At 41.6% G+C, this 17,908-nt stretch overlaps 1 protein-coding gene and 2 long non-coding RNA genes across 4 annotated transcripts in view; 2 read left to right on the forward strand and 1 right to left on the reverse strand.

The window, feature by feature from the left end:
• HIBCH (3-hydroxyisobutyryl-CoA hydrolase) overlaps positions 1–17,908 on the reverse strand; it is an 89,604-nt gene that overhangs the window by 12,520 nt on the left and 59,176 nt on the right. For both annotated transcript variants that reach the window (XM_044978354.1, XM_044978356.1), the window contains exons 9-11: positions 16,410–16,496; positions 13,900–13,958; positions 12,876–12,957 (exon numbers count right to left, since the gene is read on the reverse strand). In XM_044978354.1, coding sequence (XP_044834289.1) covers positions 12,876–12,957; positions 13,900–13,958; positions 16,410–16,496 — 228 coding nt within the window. The remainder of the gene's footprint in view (positions 1–12,875; positions 12,958–13,899; positions 13,959–16,409; positions 16,497–17,908) is intronic.
• LOC123343313 lies at positions 920–11,691 on the forward strand. Its single transcript, XR_006572193.1, has 4 exons — positions 920–1,073; positions 2,553–2,643; positions 8,940–9,115; positions 9,212–11,691. It is a non-coding gene; the product is annotated as an uncharacterized LOC123343313 (long non-coding RNA).
• Positions 16,887–17,908, forward strand: part of LOC123343311 — a 37,488-nt gene continuing 36,466 nt past the window's right edge. Inside the window, exon 1 of the long non-coding RNA XR_006572189.1 lies at positions 16,887–17,236. This is a non-coding gene — a long non-coding RNA (uncharacterized LOC123343311). The remainder of the gene's footprint in view (positions 17,237–17,908) is intronic.

Below are 17,908 nucleotides of genomic sequence, written 5' to 3' on the forward strand. Positions count from 1 at the left end.
TCTGAAAAACCTAGGCACTGAGTTTAGGCATCTACAGGGCTTGGCAGAAGTTTTGGATCACAGTGGAGCCAAAACTTGGATTGAGGTGTCTAAACCTGATACTTAGGCACCTAAATCTGGGTAGTAGGGCCTAAGTACTTTTGTGAATCCCACCCAAAGTGTTTTATTAATCTGAGGTTTCCCCTGTTAACTCATTTTAAGTTTAATTGAGCTCAAGGAATCAAGGTTACTCTCCCCTGTATGAATGTCATATGTAGCAGGTTTTTTCTTCAAACTATTCAACTTTTTTCAAGCTCTTTCTCCTCCCAAATAGCTAAAGTAGTAAACTCCATACTGCTGTATCAGGAAAACATAATCTTTGCTGGATTTCTAAACTTAAAAAGGAAAATACTGGTGTCTAATGTGGCACTTCCCCTTAGAATAGAGAGGAGACACTCATTACTGGGTTGCTAAAAGAGAGACCAGTCACCTCTATTAATCTGAGATGAATTCATAAGGTTTCTGTTGGTTTAATTAAGAATGATAAAAAAACAAAACAAAAGGAAAACGCTGCCCTATCCAGCAGAGTAAAGGAAAACAATTTAAAGGGAATTTTTCTGTTGGCACATCAGAAATTGCTTGTCTGAAAGGCTGATGGGAACTCTGATCATTCAGGTGCAATAAACTTCGAGTTTTGGGGAGGGCTGTCTGTGTTTTCTTTGCTGCTTTTATTATTAGCTTGTTACTGTAATCCAATAGGATCTTGTGATGGCGTATAGCCTCAATCCTGGGTCTGAAAGGCCAGTTAACCCATCTGGCTGCACCTGCGGGGTGGTGACTATAAAGGAAGCACAGCTGAGGGAGAGTTGGAAAGAATACTTCAGTGCCTTGTTTGGTGTGAGAGAGCGGAGGGACTGGGTGGGTTGCAGAGGAAGTTTATGGGGAGAGTTGGCTCCGGAATTCTCTCCTGAGTAACAAAGTCTGAGAAGAGGCAGCAGAGATACAGAGAAGCCAGTGGGATACAGCAAGCTCTGGTGCTGAACCCTGATAATGGGGCGGGACCTGGACTTCCAAGGAGAAAGCCCTGGATGGTGGTCAGTTGAGGAATGGAGATGGATCAAAGGTCAAGTCTGAGGAGGGGAGAAGTGGGTTATGTTTGTTCTGTTGGTTTAGGACAGAGGTGGGCAAACTATGGCCTGCGGGACCGTCCTGCCCAGCCCTTGAGCTCCTGGCCAGGGAGACCAGCCCCTGCGTTTCCCCCGCTCCCCACAGTCATGCTGCCATGCGGGCAGCGCTCTGCGTGGCGGGGTTGTGAGCAGCGCGGCAGCGTGTCTGGCTCTGGCCGGGTGGTGCAGCAGGCAGACATGCTGGTCTGACCTGCATGGTAAAGGGGCTGGGGGGTTGGATAAGAGGCGTGGGGGGTGGGATGGGGGGGCAGTCAGGGGACAGGAAGCAGGGGGAGTTGTATGGGGTGGAGGTTCTGGGGGGTTGTCAGGGGATGGGGTGTGAGGCTGGATAAGTATGGGAGTCCTGGGGGGCCTGTCAGGGGGCAGGGGTGTGGATAGGGGTCAAGGGATGGGGAACAGGGCAGGTTGGATAGATGTGGCGTCCTGGGGGACCTGTCAAGGGGTGGGGGTATGGATAGGGGTCAGAGCAGTCAGGGGATTGGAAGTTGGGGGGGGGGGTCCTGGGAGGGGGTGGTTAGGGGACAAGGAGCAGGGAGGGGTTGGATGGGTCAGAGGTTCTGAGGGGGGCAGTCAGGGGGCTGGAAGTGGGAGGGGTCAGATAGGTGGCAGGGGCCAGGCTGTTTGGGGAGGCACAACCTTCCCTACCTGGCCCTCCATACAGTTTTGCAACCCCAATGTGGCCCTCAGGCCAAAACACCCCTGGTTTAGGATTTTGTTAGGGAATTCCAGGCTAGAGCCCTGTGAGTTCTGGCCCTGAGAAAAGGGTGACCCTAGAGAGGGTGTGGGGAGAAGTCCTGAAAAAGAGATTACAAGAGGAAGAAGTCCAGGGAGGCAGTAGAAAGAAGTATGATGAAGAAGCCCTTGGCTTCTAATTATAGGGTCCCTGGACTTGAACCCAGTGTAGTGGGTGGACCTGGGTACCCCTACCAGCTGCCAGTGGAGTTGGTGGTGGGAGGCCATGGATATGGACGATTGAAAACCTGAGAGAAACATATGGGGTCAATGGGGCTCCAAATCGGGCTGAATTCCCTTGCTGCACTTTCTGTTACCCTGTAACGGGTAAGACTAAAGCATGATCTGTCCAGAGGGCTGAGTCCTGAGAAGAGCGAGACCACTGCCGGGCCGTAGCCAGCATTAGCAGGGGTGCTATAGAGGACATGAAGGGGCGCACCAGCGGAGAGTCCAGCTTTCACAAATCCATACATTAATGGAGGGAATTCCTGAATCCCTCTCTCACATCTCTTATAAGTATCTGAACTTTCACAAGTTGGTGTTTGTCTCCCAACTTGATTTTAAAATAAAGCAATCACCCTAATTTTGACAAGGGGTCTCATAGCCTGTAAGACAAGTTTATAGGACACTAAAGTGTTTCAAAATGTCTTTTAGAGGGAGCAATGTTGGTCGTGAGGTATTGCTACAATGCAATACCACTTCATGAACGTCGTGACAACACAACACCATTCTCTCATATGCCGAGGTAAGTTTGTCCAGAAGGACATTTTAAAAAATGTCATCAATCAGCTACAATCAAATGACAGCTCTGACAGTTTTCAGGTTTTGTCATCACTTCTTGATATTGTAGCTCAGTTGCATAGTGGCCTCATTAAGAGTGCCCATTCGACCATATTCTGATTCAGGAAAGCAGCAATACTGTATGTCAGGATTGCACTGGCAAGAGCTGGACAGCCAGCAGAGCAACTGCCTGCAGTATACCTGGATCATTGCCAGTGCTATTGGTTCCACTTTATTAACACTAAAATAACTTGCACATCAAAGGCCTAATACTTCCAGAATAATATATTCTGCGTTTGATTTTCAATAATGCCTATGGAATAACCATACCCTGTCCATGATACATTATATACATTAATAGATTCTAAGGCCAGAAGGGACCACGGTGATCACATAATCTGACCTGCTGTACAACACGGGCTATAGAACTCACCCAAAATTATTCCGAGAGCATCTCTCTTAGAAAAACATCCAATCTTGATTTTAAAATGGTCACTGATGGAGAATCCACCACAACCCTTATTGTTCCAATGGTTAATTACTCCCACCATTAAAAAAATTGTGGGGAGTTCTATGGCCTTCAATGTGTGAATAATTTTAATCATATGTTTGCTAGATTAAAGAGACCATTATCAAATATTTGTTCTCCATGGAGGTACTTACAGATTGTGATCAAGTCACCCTTTAACCTTCTCTTTATTAAGCTAATAGACTGTGTTCCTTGAGTCTATCTCTGTAAAGCAGTTTCTAATCCTTTAATCATTCTCTTGGCTCTTCTCTGAACCCTCTCCAATTTTTCAGTATCCTTCTTGAATTGTGGACACCAGCACTGGACAGAGTATTCCAGTAGTGCCCAATACAACGGTAAAATAACCTGTAGTTCTACTTGAGATCTCCCTGTTTATGCATCCAAAGATTGCATTAATCTTTTGGCCATAACGTTGCACTCGGAGGTCACATTCAGCTGACTATCCACCATGACCTCCAAATCTTTTTCAGAGTCACTGTTTCCCAAGATAGTCCCTCATCCTGTAAGTACGGCCTACATTCTTTGCTCCCAGATGTACATTTACATTTGGCTGTATTAAAATGCATGTTGTTGGCTTGTCTCCAGCTTAAAGTGAACCAGGTTACTCTGTAGCACTGACCCGTCCTCTTCCTTATTTACCACTTTAATTTACCACTATAAAAACAACACAAACACAAAATTTGTATTTATTCCTGTATACACTGAACAAATTAAAGTTTATCTAAGCTATCTGTAATATGCCACTGTAGTATCTAGACACCAGCGGTGAAATCCTGGTCCCACTCAAACAGATTGCAAAGCCCCATGGTCTTCAATAGGACCAGGATTTCATGCAGTGTATCAGAATCTCAGTATTTGGGGTGAAATTCTGGCCCTATTGAACTCAGTGGTGAGATTACTACTGAATTCAAGGGGTCCAGGATTTTGCCCACTAAAACAATTTACAGACCTTTAGCCAATCCTCCTGACTCTTCCTCTATAAGAAATCTATCAACCAAAGGTTAGTCTAAAAAACCCATCTCTCAAAGCTTGTTTACAAGAACTATTAGATGATGGCAAATTGGAGTGTGAATCTACCTGTGCTAGCCTTCTGCATCTAACTGTCTGTGTGCACCCTGCTGATGCATGTTAGCAATTCATTAATGTGCTTTGAGCTAGTCGTGTTTCAAAGGGACAGTTAGACAATGCTGGCACAAGAACAAATGCATATAAACTAGCCATCAACAAGTTTAGGCTTCAAATTAAACTAAGATTTCTAACAATCAGGGGAGTGAAGCTCTGAAACAGCCTTCCAAGGGGAGCAGTGGTTTCAAGACTGAGCTTGATAGGTTTTATGAAGGGGATGTTATGATGAGGTTGTCTAGAATTGCATATAGCCTGCTATTAGCAAATCTCGCCAATGGCCTGGAAATTGGACACTAGAGGGGAGGGTTCTGAGTTACTGCAGAGAATTCTTTCCCAGGTGTCTGGCTGCTGGGTCTCACCCACGTGCTCAGTGTCTAACCTATTGACCTGGGGGAGAAATCTGTCCCAACCACAAATACGGCAAAGTGGCAGAGACACTGGGGGGGTTTCACCTTCCTGTGCAACATGGACCATGGGTCACGTATTGATTTGAACTAGAGTAAATAGTGGATTCTCTGTCACTTGAAGTCTTTAAATCATGATTTGAGGACTTCAGCAACTCAGCCAGAGGTTATGGGGCCTATTGTAGGAATGAGTGGGTGAAGTTCTGTGGCCTGTGATGTGCAAGGTGGTCAGACCAGACTATCATGATGGTCCCCTTCTGGCCTTCAAGTCTATGAGAATCTTTGTCAAGGAGGAAAGCTTTCGTTTTAAAAGGATAGAACAGCTTAAAGGTTCTGTTGCTCCTCTTCCTCTCCTGTGCTGCTCTTCCTCCTTGAACTCTGCCCTGTCTGTCCATCTGTCAATGCTCCTCCTCCCACCTATTCAGCAGTCACAGGCTGCAGGGGAGAAAGAATTGGTGGTGCTGAGGCTGCACCTCCTTTTTCCACCCTGCAGAAGGGCACTGCAAGTGGACAGAATGGCTTCCTGTTCTAGGTCCTTAACTGCTCCACTCCGCAGCCAGTGCTTGGAGAAGGAGGAAACGCAAAGAGCCAGAAGGTAGGTAAGTGGGTGCCTATAACAATCCAGGAGAGGGGAGGGGGAGTACTGACCTGGAAGCAGTGTAAGAGGAAGCCATGGAAGGGAGGGGGAAGGACAGAGCATGCACACGTGCAGAAACGTAACCACTACTGTTAAGCGTCAAGACAAATAAATGTACTGATAATTTCATACCCATCACCCTACCCCCCAAATGCAGACGCAAACCTTGTGAGTGCATGGAGGTGTTTGTGTGTAGTCAAAAGGACAAGTGGTGGATGCATGGCCGTCTGTGTGGGTTGGGTGGGTGGGTGGGTGCAAACGTGTGTTGAGAGGTGTGCGTGTAACAGTGGCTGAGGCAGGGGGTGACTATCAGTGTTTCAGTGGCAGAATGAGTGAATAGTGCAGGCAGATGAAGAGACATGTAAGTGTCTACAAGTATCGAGGGGGAGGTTGCAAGGGACAGAGCAGGAAAGAAAGAGAAAGGATGGGAGAACATGGAGAAAAAAACCCAGGGGAGGTAAGGAACATTAGGGAAAGAAAAGGAGACAGGGGAAAAAAAGGAGAAGGAAAAAATAGTCTGAAGTGAAATTTAATATTGAAAAAGGCAGAGGACAACTAATTCTAGAAGCTAAAGAAGGATAAAGGAAAGAGAAGGAATTCCAGAAGAAAGGGATATCATTAGGTCAGATTCTGACTCATGCTCGTGCTACTTTGCTTTGCCCCCTTAGAGAAAGACAACCTCCACGCTGGCTTAACCAGGTTCCTGGGGCTGCCGCCAGCATGGGGAACTGTCTAGGTGGTGTAGGGCCAACTTAGCTGGGCGTATGCCACCCCTTCTGAGCCCCGACTAAGGCATGGCCAGGGCAACAGAAGTGCACCCAGGGAACTGGAATGGCCCTTGGCCAGCTGGGCAAAACTACTGGAGAAGGAGCCAAACATCTGGCCCTCATGCCCAGTGTCCTCTTCACTTTTCTGCTTCTAATATATAAAAATGCTATTCTGGGTTAGGAGATTTTTATGGCTCCCTCTATACCTTGTACAATTAGTTACTTGGGGCCTAATCCAATACCCACTGAAGTCAATTAAGGCATGCAGATATACAGGTGGAGTGATACAAAAAGCTGTGTCAATAGATATTTTTATAATTGTCTAAAACACTTGAAAAAAGTTTCCTATAACATGTAGCACATACAGAATACTTAATATGATGAGGTAAGGTGATGTAAAGGTTTCATCAACAGTCATTTGGGATGACCATCGTAACTCACTCATAAGTAACATGGTCATCCTAAGTTCAGGCTAGTAAACCTTTTAGATCACACCATTATGTACTCCCTATTTAGATTATGTAAACTCTCCTGTAAGTTAATGTCCAACAGGTTTTTGGTCTATGCATTTGCACATACTATAAACTGCTTCAACAATTCTGATCCAGACTGGATCAGCTATGGTGGAGGGAGAGGGAGAGAGAGAGAGAGAGACTGATTTTCACATACAAATAACTATAATCAGCTATGCTTTCCTGACTTGTCTGCTGTCTTCAGCTGAGTTTTTCAGTAAAAACATTAATTACACAACTTAAGCAGAGAAATATCTGCTAAACTTAATACAGATTTTTTTTTTACTAAAAAACGTCAAACCTGGTTTTGCACCTTTTAAAAAATATATACAGTTTGGGAATTTAGGTCAACACTCACATTATTAAATTATTATGAAATATTATACAGCTCTTATAAACTATACTGCTCTTTGTACCAGGAACACTGCCTTATCTCACTAGATGTTACCCTGTGTTCATATCCTGAATATAAGGTTTCAGCTTTTTTGACTATTTTTGAAGACCACTTGAGCCAATTTCCAGCCTAAAAGAGAAATAAGGTTGAGCTACCAATTTAGATCCAGTAAGCATAAGTCATAATGATTAAATGCCTTTTAGGCACAAATTTTCAATTAAATAACTATGCTGTTCTGTAGTATTTAACAAAACCATGTACTGTATAGAGTCAAAATTTCTGAATAGCAAAGATGAAAATGACTGACACTTATGTAGTCCTTTCAGCTAAAAAATTCCAAAGCATTTTACAAACTATGGTACTGTGATAGGGTATCTATCCCACACTGGCACTAAGAGGCTTAATGAGAGCTTCAGAACTCAATTAACCTACCTGTTGGCACTTGAACAGGTGTTAAGAAGGCTGGTTAGAAGGGTCACCTGGAAAGGAGTCAAGTTTCCTTAAAAAGACAGAATGGTCAGCTAGTGATAGACCCAGAAAAGATGAGGCTGGGAGCTCCTGCACTGTGGGAATGGTTTGATAGAAGTAAGAAGCAGAGTATCTGGGAAGCCTCCAGAAGGACTCGCATTCAAGCCTGGGTAGGGTGGAAGTGGTTTAAGTTTGTACTTTTGGTTTGGGACTTGTTGGAGATCTCCATGGAAGAATCCTGTAAGTTATGAAGTATGAAACCTCTGAGGGTATATCTACACTGAAATTAGACACCCGTGGCTACCTTAGCCTGTCAACAGGCCTTTCTTACAGCTCCTTCCCACGCCAGCTGACTTGAGCTTGGGCTGCAGCAGGGCTGTTTAATTGCAGTGTAGACTTCTGGGCTCAGGCTACAGCCTGAGCTCTGGGACCCCCCACCCCAGGTCCTAGAGCCTGGGCTCCAGCCTGAGCCTGGAAGTCTACACTGCAGTTAAATAACCCTACCGTCCAAGCCCTGCGAGCCCAAGTCAGCTGGCACAGGCCAGCACTGGGTATCTAATTGCAGTGTAGACATACTCTGAGAGTCTGAGAAAAATACAGGTACACAGTGGGCCCAAGAAGGAGCTGTAGGAAAGGCCTGTTGACAGGCTGAGGGAGGGAGACCTTCAGGGAAGGTAGCACAGGATGGGTTTGAATAGATAAACCTTGTCTTTTCACTATAGGGTCTCTGGGCTGACACCCAGAAGTGGGAGGGCCTACGTTCCCCTACCAGTCACCAGTGAAAGTGGAGTGAACTTCCTCCTTGTATAAGGGGATGAGGACTCGTGAAAGCCCTGGGGACAAGAAGATGTAAGGACCCTGGGACCCAGGGTCAAGGGCTGAAAACCTGATGAAGAGTTGCTAGACTTTGTTACCCTTGAAGGGGTGGAACTAAAATGTGACCTGGCTGGAGGGCCAAGTCATGAGAAGAGAGACCCGCACAGGCCCAGACTGAACATCGGCAGGAGGCACACCATGCTACAGCGGATAGAGCAGCTACACCACACGCAGCCAAGAGGGGAGCACACCAGCAGTGACTCCACCTTTCCACAGGTAGCAGTTCTGCAAACACTTAACACAAGTAAAGTTACCCATGTGCATCAGTGCTTGCAACACAAGGCTCTATTTTATATCATCTGTACAGCCCAACATATGGTTCACAACACTAGACATAAGAGTTTAGGTCAGGAAGTGAAAGAGTAGCATATCCAAATGACACTAAAAGGGCAATCTGAGCTATGCAGAACTGATTACCCAAACTGGAATCTGGCCAGAATACTGGGGTTATGATATTGCCTGGTATTTAAGTGTGTGTGCTTTTAACAAGCAAAATGTAAATGAACATCTTCTAAAGCTAATACCTGAATATTTTTTTTGTTTAATAAGGGACTGAGAATCATTTCTGCAGACTAGAAATGAAGTAGGAATTTTGAGAAGCCAGCTCAGGAGAATGCATCATTGCACCAGCTTTCCAACCACTGTCCCAGCAGCTAACATGTCCGTTGTTCTTCCTTTTGTTTGGCTCGTCTTACCTTTCTAACCTGCCTTTTACTGGTTACCAGGTAACTATGGCTGAATTGCTGTGAATGTATATTGAGATGTGATTGCTGTCTTAGTTTTTGTTTTTAAAGTATGGTTTCTCACTGTCCCACTTCCAGTATTTTAAAGGAGGAAGGAAAGCAACAATTATTGAAACTTTAAAGTTTCCACAGAACTCATTAACAAGCAAGGGTGACCAGATGAGATGAAGAAAATATCAGGGGGAAGGGAGGGTTCCGCCAGCGGAGCAAGAAGAAGAAGAAAAAAGAGTGCTGCTGGCAGAGCAAGAAAAACAACAACAACAACAAAACAGTGCTGCCAGCAGAGTGAAATATCGGGATGTGATGATCTTTGGTCGGGATGTGGGACAACCACCCAAATATCAGGACACTCCCTATAACAAGCAGCCAAGAGGGGGCACCAGCGTAAAAAGATTACATACAAATGGGATTCAGTTTGCCAAAAGTAATTAATACATCAAGTAAACTAGAGGCGGCTATTGCTGTTGGTAATAATTTCACTCTAAAACCTCTCGCCGCTTAACCCTGTAGACAAGCTTTCTATTCTTCAACAACATGGTAGTGGCAACATAATTTTCTCCACAATACATCACCACTGTGCCACCATTTTGACCTAGAGATATAACCCTTCTTGAGAAAAAATGAACATATGCACGTTCAATCCTTGGCCTCTGAGTTAAGCCTACCAGGTAAGGTACCGGTTAATGGCAACAGCAATGGTATTTTTGTAAGATGTCTATAATACTTAGAAATTGACTCATTTCATGCAGGCCACCAAATAGACATCAGATGTTAATGACTTTGTTTTGTTCATAATTTCCCTGGGCTGGATTTGAATGACTCTATATCTTATTACCCATTCCCTGAGCTATTCAAGTCTTTCAAAATCTTTTATTTCTGACCCAGGAGTGACACTGGACTCTACTGCCTGTAACCTCAGAAGCTCCAAGGCCAGTCATGTTAACAAGAGGCTTTCATACTGGAGTTAGTCTAAAACAGGGGTGATCACATATTTCAGTTTAAAAAAAAATGGGTAACTAACTATATGTAAACCCATAGCAGTGGAAAATAAATGGCAGAATGCATGGGATGCCTCCTTAAACCTCTAAGCAGCACACTAGTTAGTTGAATTCAAAATGGGTTCAGATAATTTACACTGGATTCAGTCTACAGCCAGAAACTTCTAAACATCAGGAATGTTTTTCAAAAGTATTAAATTAATGTTTTTTGTGAATCATCTCATCATTCTTCCTTTTGCAACAAATAATGTTTATATTATAATTCTCTTACATCTTTGAATTTTGCAGTTAGTGACACCACAACTGGAAATCTAGTCAATTTAACCCCCCAAAAAAGGTTTAAAGTAGTTTCAGGTATTATATGGCTCCCTGAGTTCCCTCTAGGGAATGCTTGGGGTCTTATAATCATTTTCCTATTGTTAAAAATGTATGTTGTTCTTGTGGCTGTGTGAAAAACTGACAAAAGCAAAAGGGGAAACAAAGGCCCTGATCCTCTGGACACTTACTAGTGGGCATAGGGTTTCTACTGTAATCCAATTGAAATAAAGGGATTATTCACAGTAATAAGCACTAAATCTTATAAAGTATTTGCAGGATTCATAGGTTTCAAGGCCAGAAGGGACCATCATAATCACCTACTCTGAACTGCTGTATAACACAGGCTATAGACCATCACCCCGTAACTACTGTATCAAGCCCGAGGAACAAGAATCAGCCATTAACCAATCATAGAGGGGAAACAGTATCATCTACTATATATCAAGTGCTATTAAATGCATAAACAAATTGAAGAAACAGAGGGAAAAATTCTATTTAAAGGCACAGGGTCTTTGTTTACTCATACATAGGCTCTTTTTGAAGACAGCTGATGCTGCATCAGTTAACTTCAAAAATGTGAAACACATGTAATCTCCACAACCATAAGGACTGAGAACTTAAGTTTTGGCTTTAAATAGGTCAGATTGTGGAGCAAGGGGGTGAATTCTGCAGCAAATCTGGTAGTTATGGGATCGTGGAATATATAGGGCCTGGATAGTGACTATATGCCAATAAGAAAGCACTTCTAGTCTTTATAATGTGAACTGTATTTTGAACACAGAAAATGTTGTAACGTCCTTAATACACTATGTTCTCTATCAAACAATTCCACTAGATTTCATTATTTTATAGTGCCATAACTATACACTTAGAAAAAGCCATGGTTAAATAATCCTTGATAGTCTGTCAGCCTCCATAAAAGTTAATTTTATCATCAAGTTAAACATAGTTCTACAATGATATTGTAAAAGGGGTTTAAAATATCCTATTGCAGTTCAACAGATTATAAATACAACTGAGTGGGTTGATCTATTTTAGATATCTATTTTATATGGCCCCACCACCATAGTATCTGAGCGCCTCATAATCTTTACTGTAGTTTGCCTCACAACATCCCTGAGAGATAGGGGAAAATCTATATTCCTCATTTTACAGATGGGGAAATGAGGCCTAGGGAGACAGGAAGTCTGTGGTGCAGCAGGGAACTGAACCCCAGTCTCTGAGTCCCAGCTACTGCCCTAACCATTAGACCAACAATCCTCCTTGACAGGAGCCACATAAAAGTGAAATATTAAGTTTCCCCTTTTGTTTAATGTTGTGTAGTAAAATAGATTAAACTTTTTCTTTTAAATACTGAGCATAACGCTTGTTATGCAGGTGGCTTCTAAAATTCCCTTTTCAGAGAGATGTTTCTTTTAATTCACATTTTTTCTGAATATTGACAATCTGTGAGGATGCAAAAATATTACCATGGTCAACATTTTGACTGGCCACAAAAACCCTAGATTGGCCAAATGCTTATTGGTTACAACCTGTGAGGCTGCTAAAAGATAATTTATAGATTCCAAGGCCAGAAGGGACCAGTGTGATCTTCTAGTCTGACCTCAGTGATTACAGACAATTACATCTGTGTTACCTCAGGTACATTCTTTGATAATTTTAAGACATTTATTTCCAGTCTGCTAGGAGAGTTAATGATACTGTTATAATATATCTTATATACTGTAGGTTCAAGGAAGGGTGAGAAGAATACGTTATATATTTGTACATAAGCAGCATTTCTGCCCTTAGCTATAATCCTGCATTTTTTCCATGAGAAATGCCTGAGTTCTACCCAATATTAAGCAATATTTGAATAGACCCTGGAACAGTTTTTTCCACAGGTCAGCAAAGTAAATCCACTTTGAGAGTAATAAAGGAAGGAAAATTCAAAGATTCCATATGACTAAATAAATACATGACTAGAGATTATTTTTTACTGAGTACTGGAGTCTGAAGTGAGCCACTGAATTAATTTGGAAAACATTGAGTTTGGCACATTTTTTACATATCATTCCAGAGCAACAAAAGGAAAAGTACAAAGAGAACCTCCATTACCACCAAACCTTTTATGACCAGAGAGGTGGTGTATATATGGCCAGGAGTAGATATGAAGTAAAATTTGTGCAGAGTAAAACTGTTTTACAAAAAATACGAAGACTTAGGTTGTGATCCTACAGTTACATGTGTGGGTAGTCCTACTGACTAAGTCCTAAAGGACTAAGAATTGGATCTTAAGGGCCTGAGCCTGCTATCACACCACCTTTACACCAATGTAACTCCACTGACCTTAATGCAGTTGCTCCAGACTTACACAAGTTTCAGTGAGATCAGAATCAACCCTTAAGACTTAATTATTAAGGTAAAAATATATAACTAAACATTACCTCTAGCTGCTTAAGAGCAAAAGGAGAACCATCCTGCTTCAAATTTTGAATGATTTCCTCCATGCTGTTTGCTGAAAACAAACTAAAAAAAACAAGAAAAGCCTCATATGACTTAAATGTATTATCTGATTCCACCCTTCTTCCTGCCTGTGAAGTAATGAGAACTCAGACATTAAAAACAGAATAGCTTAACTAGATCATCAGACTGATTCTCTACACTATCTCATCTCAATTACTGCAACATCCTTTTCCCTTGCCTGGACAAATAAAATCTTGCTCTACACATGTCCATTCAGAATGCAGCTGCAAAGGTGATTTTCTTAGTCCATCATTTTGACCATCTCACCTTCTCTTTGCATCCCTCCACAGGCTCCCTCACTTTATTATAACAAATATAAGTTACTCATCTTCATTTTTAAGGCCCTTTAATGATCCATCATCTCTCATTCAGTGCTGAAAGGACAGCTCCCACCTCCACTCACTCACTTGTACAATTTTCAAATAAGCACCTTTGTGCTTTCTTCTGTGCTTCCCTTCACACTTGGGGTAAGCTACCTGTAAACACCCACAAAACTAACTACAATAGAACCTCAGAGTTACAAACACCTTGGGAATGGAGGTGACTCATAACTCTGAAATGTTTGTAACTCTGAACAAAACATTATGGTGGTTCTTTCAAAAGTTAACAAGTGAACATAGACTTAATACAGCTTTGAAACTACTATGCAGGTGAAAAATGCTGCTTTTAACCATCTTATGTACAAGAGTGACAAACTGACAAACAAGGGATTTAATGACTATAGCAACAGTTATCAAAAGTTACTTTTATCACTGAATCAGCCAAGAACACCTGTAATATGTAGAAGACTATAGGTAAGTAATAAGTCTACTAGGTCAAGAACCCTACAAAAACAGATGTTAACAGACAAGGCTCTAGCCTTTTTTTATTACATAACCTGTAAAATCCAGTAAACATTAATATTAGTGCAAATCTTCCACATAAGAGGAAAGAATGATAGAGTACCTGTTAATCTTGTCCATATGTTCATCAAGCACAAACTGCTTCTCTTGATCAATTTTGCACTATTTAAAAGAAAATACATCTTTCACTTGGTTCTGTCTCGGCCTATTTGAAAATTTTAAAAGCTCATCACTGGTACTGAAATACTATATTGATTTCCACTACAGAAAAACCTATGCAGATAGCTCAGTTAATGCTGATTACCATGTTTAATCAAACAGTATTTTACAGTACATACAAACATGTCATTGTGTGTTGAACATTTTAAAGTTTTTATCTCATGATGCAGTGTTAGTTACAAGCTATCATATAGCTCAAAGATGTTTTGTCAATATTTGTCAGTAACAGACACAGAGAGAGCTGATTTATATACACTTTCAGAGTTCTCTGAGGAACAGTAAGGAAAGGAAAATAAAGCTGTAATATGAGAGATGTGGAGCTTTTAAAAACATTTTTGTACAATGGTTATTTCCATTTTAATATTAGAGATCCATATCTAACTGGAAGGTATGTACAGATTTTCTTTTAATATATGTCCGTTTATGGGGGAGTAGGAAGGGGGAAGCAGCAGCAACTGTTAGCTGCTGTGTTTTTTAGGTGATTTTGTTTTTTTAAAGAAACTTAGTACTATGGAATTTATTGGCTGATCCCAATTAGTTGTATTTTCTCTTTAAGTCTTATAAGAATAAAACTTCTCTCCTCTTTTGTGCTTGCTTGGTTGTTTTGATTTACAGTATTAATGTCAGGACATCTGAACTTGTAAGATAATGATGTATGCTTCCATCAATAAATATACAATCTTCTATGAGGATAACACCTTACCAGGAACAATACTATTATTTAACCCATCCAATCTTCAAAGAAGTACTAGGGCCTCTTTCTACTTCTTTCTCGCCTTTTTGTTTATATTTATAAAGTGTTTACACATATACAATTAGAAGACATGATAATTTTGCATTAATTGAGTCACATTAACTGCTGCTATTGACTGACTGCCAGCAGCTGGGGCTGCATGATGTGATGTGTTAGAACTGGAGCTCATGACAAATGTTTTAGACCTGCTAGCCTAGGGGGCTTAGGGTACAAACCAATGTTTCACTGACACTAGCTGCAGCTCAAACAGGTTCCTTGTCACTTCTATTCCAGTGACGGTGAAGCTTCCATTCCTTTAACTCTCAGATTGCACTGTACTTTATAGCAACATATTCTCTCTCTTGGCTTATAGTTTCCATTTTATCAAAGATATTCAGTGGTGTTACATACATTAATGTATTCCAATTATTTATCCACTTAATACGTATACAAGAACCTAACAATTCTAACTGGGAAATAGCAGATACCAATCTCATTCTAAAACCAAACCACCTTGAAGGCATATTTGGGAGGAAGGAACAAAATTAAGTCTGTTAGCACCAGGGCTTTTTTTCTTTTGGAAGAAGTACTGTGAAGCTTACTAGAGTGGCTATTATAAAACTGAGTGCAAATTATCTAAAACCTTTTGATACGTGCATGCAACCTGTTACAAGGAAATCTGACATTTCTAGCTGTTTGATATAAAGTTAAATTCACTCCCAAAAATCTTGACTGACACTCTCAGAGAGAATTATGAATTTGCGCTTTGGAAAATAAGTAATCTTTCTCTGAAAATGTAAAACTAGCAATATTTAGTTGCTTTAATTTCAGGCATTGCTTTAATATTCCAAATGCATTTCACTAGAGCCTACCAAGAGCCTGATCCTGTTAACATACACTATGCTTGGTAGTATTTGCCAAATTGGGCCTCAAAGTTAAAGGGACATCATTAATCACTGAAGTCTGGGCTCAAAATTTAGACTCTGCAGATTACTTTACAGAAAATAAGAATGAAATTCACATTACGTGCATGAAACCATTTTACTCTGACTTAAAGTAGGAATGACATAGGTGGAAAGGCAAAACCCACCCCAAAGTGAGGGATATGGCATGGCATTCAAATGAATGGGGAGTCCCTCACAATTTCTAGTTTGGTCTTTAGGTTGCAATAGCAGTTTCTGTGCCACGTGGTGAGATGTCAGAGCCACTGAATCCACATAATTCTAGAGTGCATGGCCACTCCCCCTGCACTCAGTGCTAGTCTCATTCTGTCAGTGGCTGGCCCCGGGTGCTGAACATCAAAACTGAAAAGCAATGACTAATATGCCTAGCACTTATTTACAGATTTCCATGTTCAGCACTACTGTGCCAGTGGATGAGAACAACCAAATAAAACTGATCAGTCTAACTTCATTGTCCAAATCAAAAGAAATGCAAAAAGTAGTGAAAAGTAAATTAGATTTTAAAAATTCTTTTACTTATTTAATGTTACTATATAAATTATTAACATCTTGCAGTAATGTGTAGAAGCTGGGAATCCATTCTGTAGGGTTCTATACAAACATACAGCAAATGATGGTTATGTAAATAAGAAGATTATTATTTAACTTGATAGTTGCCCCTTTAATAAAGTTTGAGATTGTAGCTAGCCAGCAGATTACCTTCATGTGATATGAGTTCAGTACATCAGCAACATTTTCTTTAGAAGGAGATTTTAGGGCTATCAAATCTTCCTCTAGTGCAGGCAGCTACCAAAAAAAAAGAAAAAGAAAAAAAAAGGCAAATTAAAATAATAGGGGAATAAAATGTATTTCCAGCTAGATTATTTTAACAGTTATGGATTAAAGACTCTTGACCTGATTTAAAGAGGTGATGAGCAGCAGATGCTCAGCACTTCTGAAAACTGAGCAGTCTGAATTGAATTACACCTTTGAGGAGCAGTACAGAGGGCCTTTTCCTAAGCAGAACCTCTGTGTGGTGGAGCAGACAGCCACCCATACCCCCACCCATCATGAAAGAGTTAAAGAACTGCTGTTGTCACAATCAGCCCCAAACTGCTGCATCTGTGCAGCTTCTCAGGCCTGGGGATGAACCCTTAAAAGGAAAAACTCAGGCCAGCTGGGGCTGGTGCTCTGAAACAAGCAGATTTACAGTTTTCAGACCAGAGTCCTAGGCTATGTGTTAAAGAACAGGGAGCACTACCATCCTGAGCCCACTGAGTAAAGAAAATGAGCTGGTTTTGTTGTCGAAACTCCCAGTTCTAACTCTTGGCCTTTAGCTGCATAGGAGGATGGGAACTGAGATTTTCTGTAGAGCCTGAAGGTCTGCTTCCCCTCCTCTTCATGAGGAAGGGGGTCTCCTACTATTTTCTTCTCTGTTTGGGCTATTTTTACAACAACCTGGAAGGAGGTGCATTTGCTATGATGTGCAGCTGGAGGGCTATACTTCAGACCACAGGACTGCTATTGCTCATGGAACAACATATGAGGTAAGGTTGATGCCCAGCTCCACCTCATGGGGTGACCTTAAGGCATAATCTTTTACACACTGAGAACTGTGGCTGAAGCAGGCAAACAATAACTCTCAGAGCTCTGAGAGGGTACTGGGAGTCCTGATGCTGTGCTATACTTAAAGATAGTGTAGTGTTTCATAGCCTAGGCACCTAAAGAGACTATCAGTAGCTGAACTAGGCCTATGGTGTCCTTGTCCCTGAGTGCAAAGAGTGTCACTGTGAAGAGGTGGGGAGGAAGAGAGTATAGGGAAAGCTGGTTATTTTCTCTTGCCCACTTACCCATCTATGCAAAGGATAGGCACAATCTCACGCTATGACTTTACCAAATGAGTTGATGATTTAGATCTCTCCACAGCCAATTTTTTTAAGGCCCCGACTCTGCAAACACTCAGGGATCTAACTTGAACATCAGTAATTTCCATTGGCTTCACTGGAATTGTTAATGTGTGAGAAGATAATCAGCTGTGTAAAGTGTCTGTGGGATCTAGACCTATCTATGTTACTGGGAAAGAGAGCTAAAGATAAAGCATTGACTGACTTGATTTCTTCCCTGTGTTTTTGACCACCTAACAGCTCATCTCCAAGTGGGATTTGGAGTCAGTGGCTGCCTTAACTGCTGTCACCTAAAATCATACTTGGGGAGGTGTG

The sequence above is a fragment of the Mauremys mutica genome, chromosome 10, assembly GCF_020497125.1.
Source record: "Mauremys mutica isolate MM-2020 ecotype Southern chromosome 10, ASM2049712v1, whole genome shotgun sequence".
NCBI classification, from domain to species: domain Eukaryota; kingdom Metazoa; phylum Chordata; order Testudines; family Geoemydidae; genus Mauremys; species Mauremys mutica.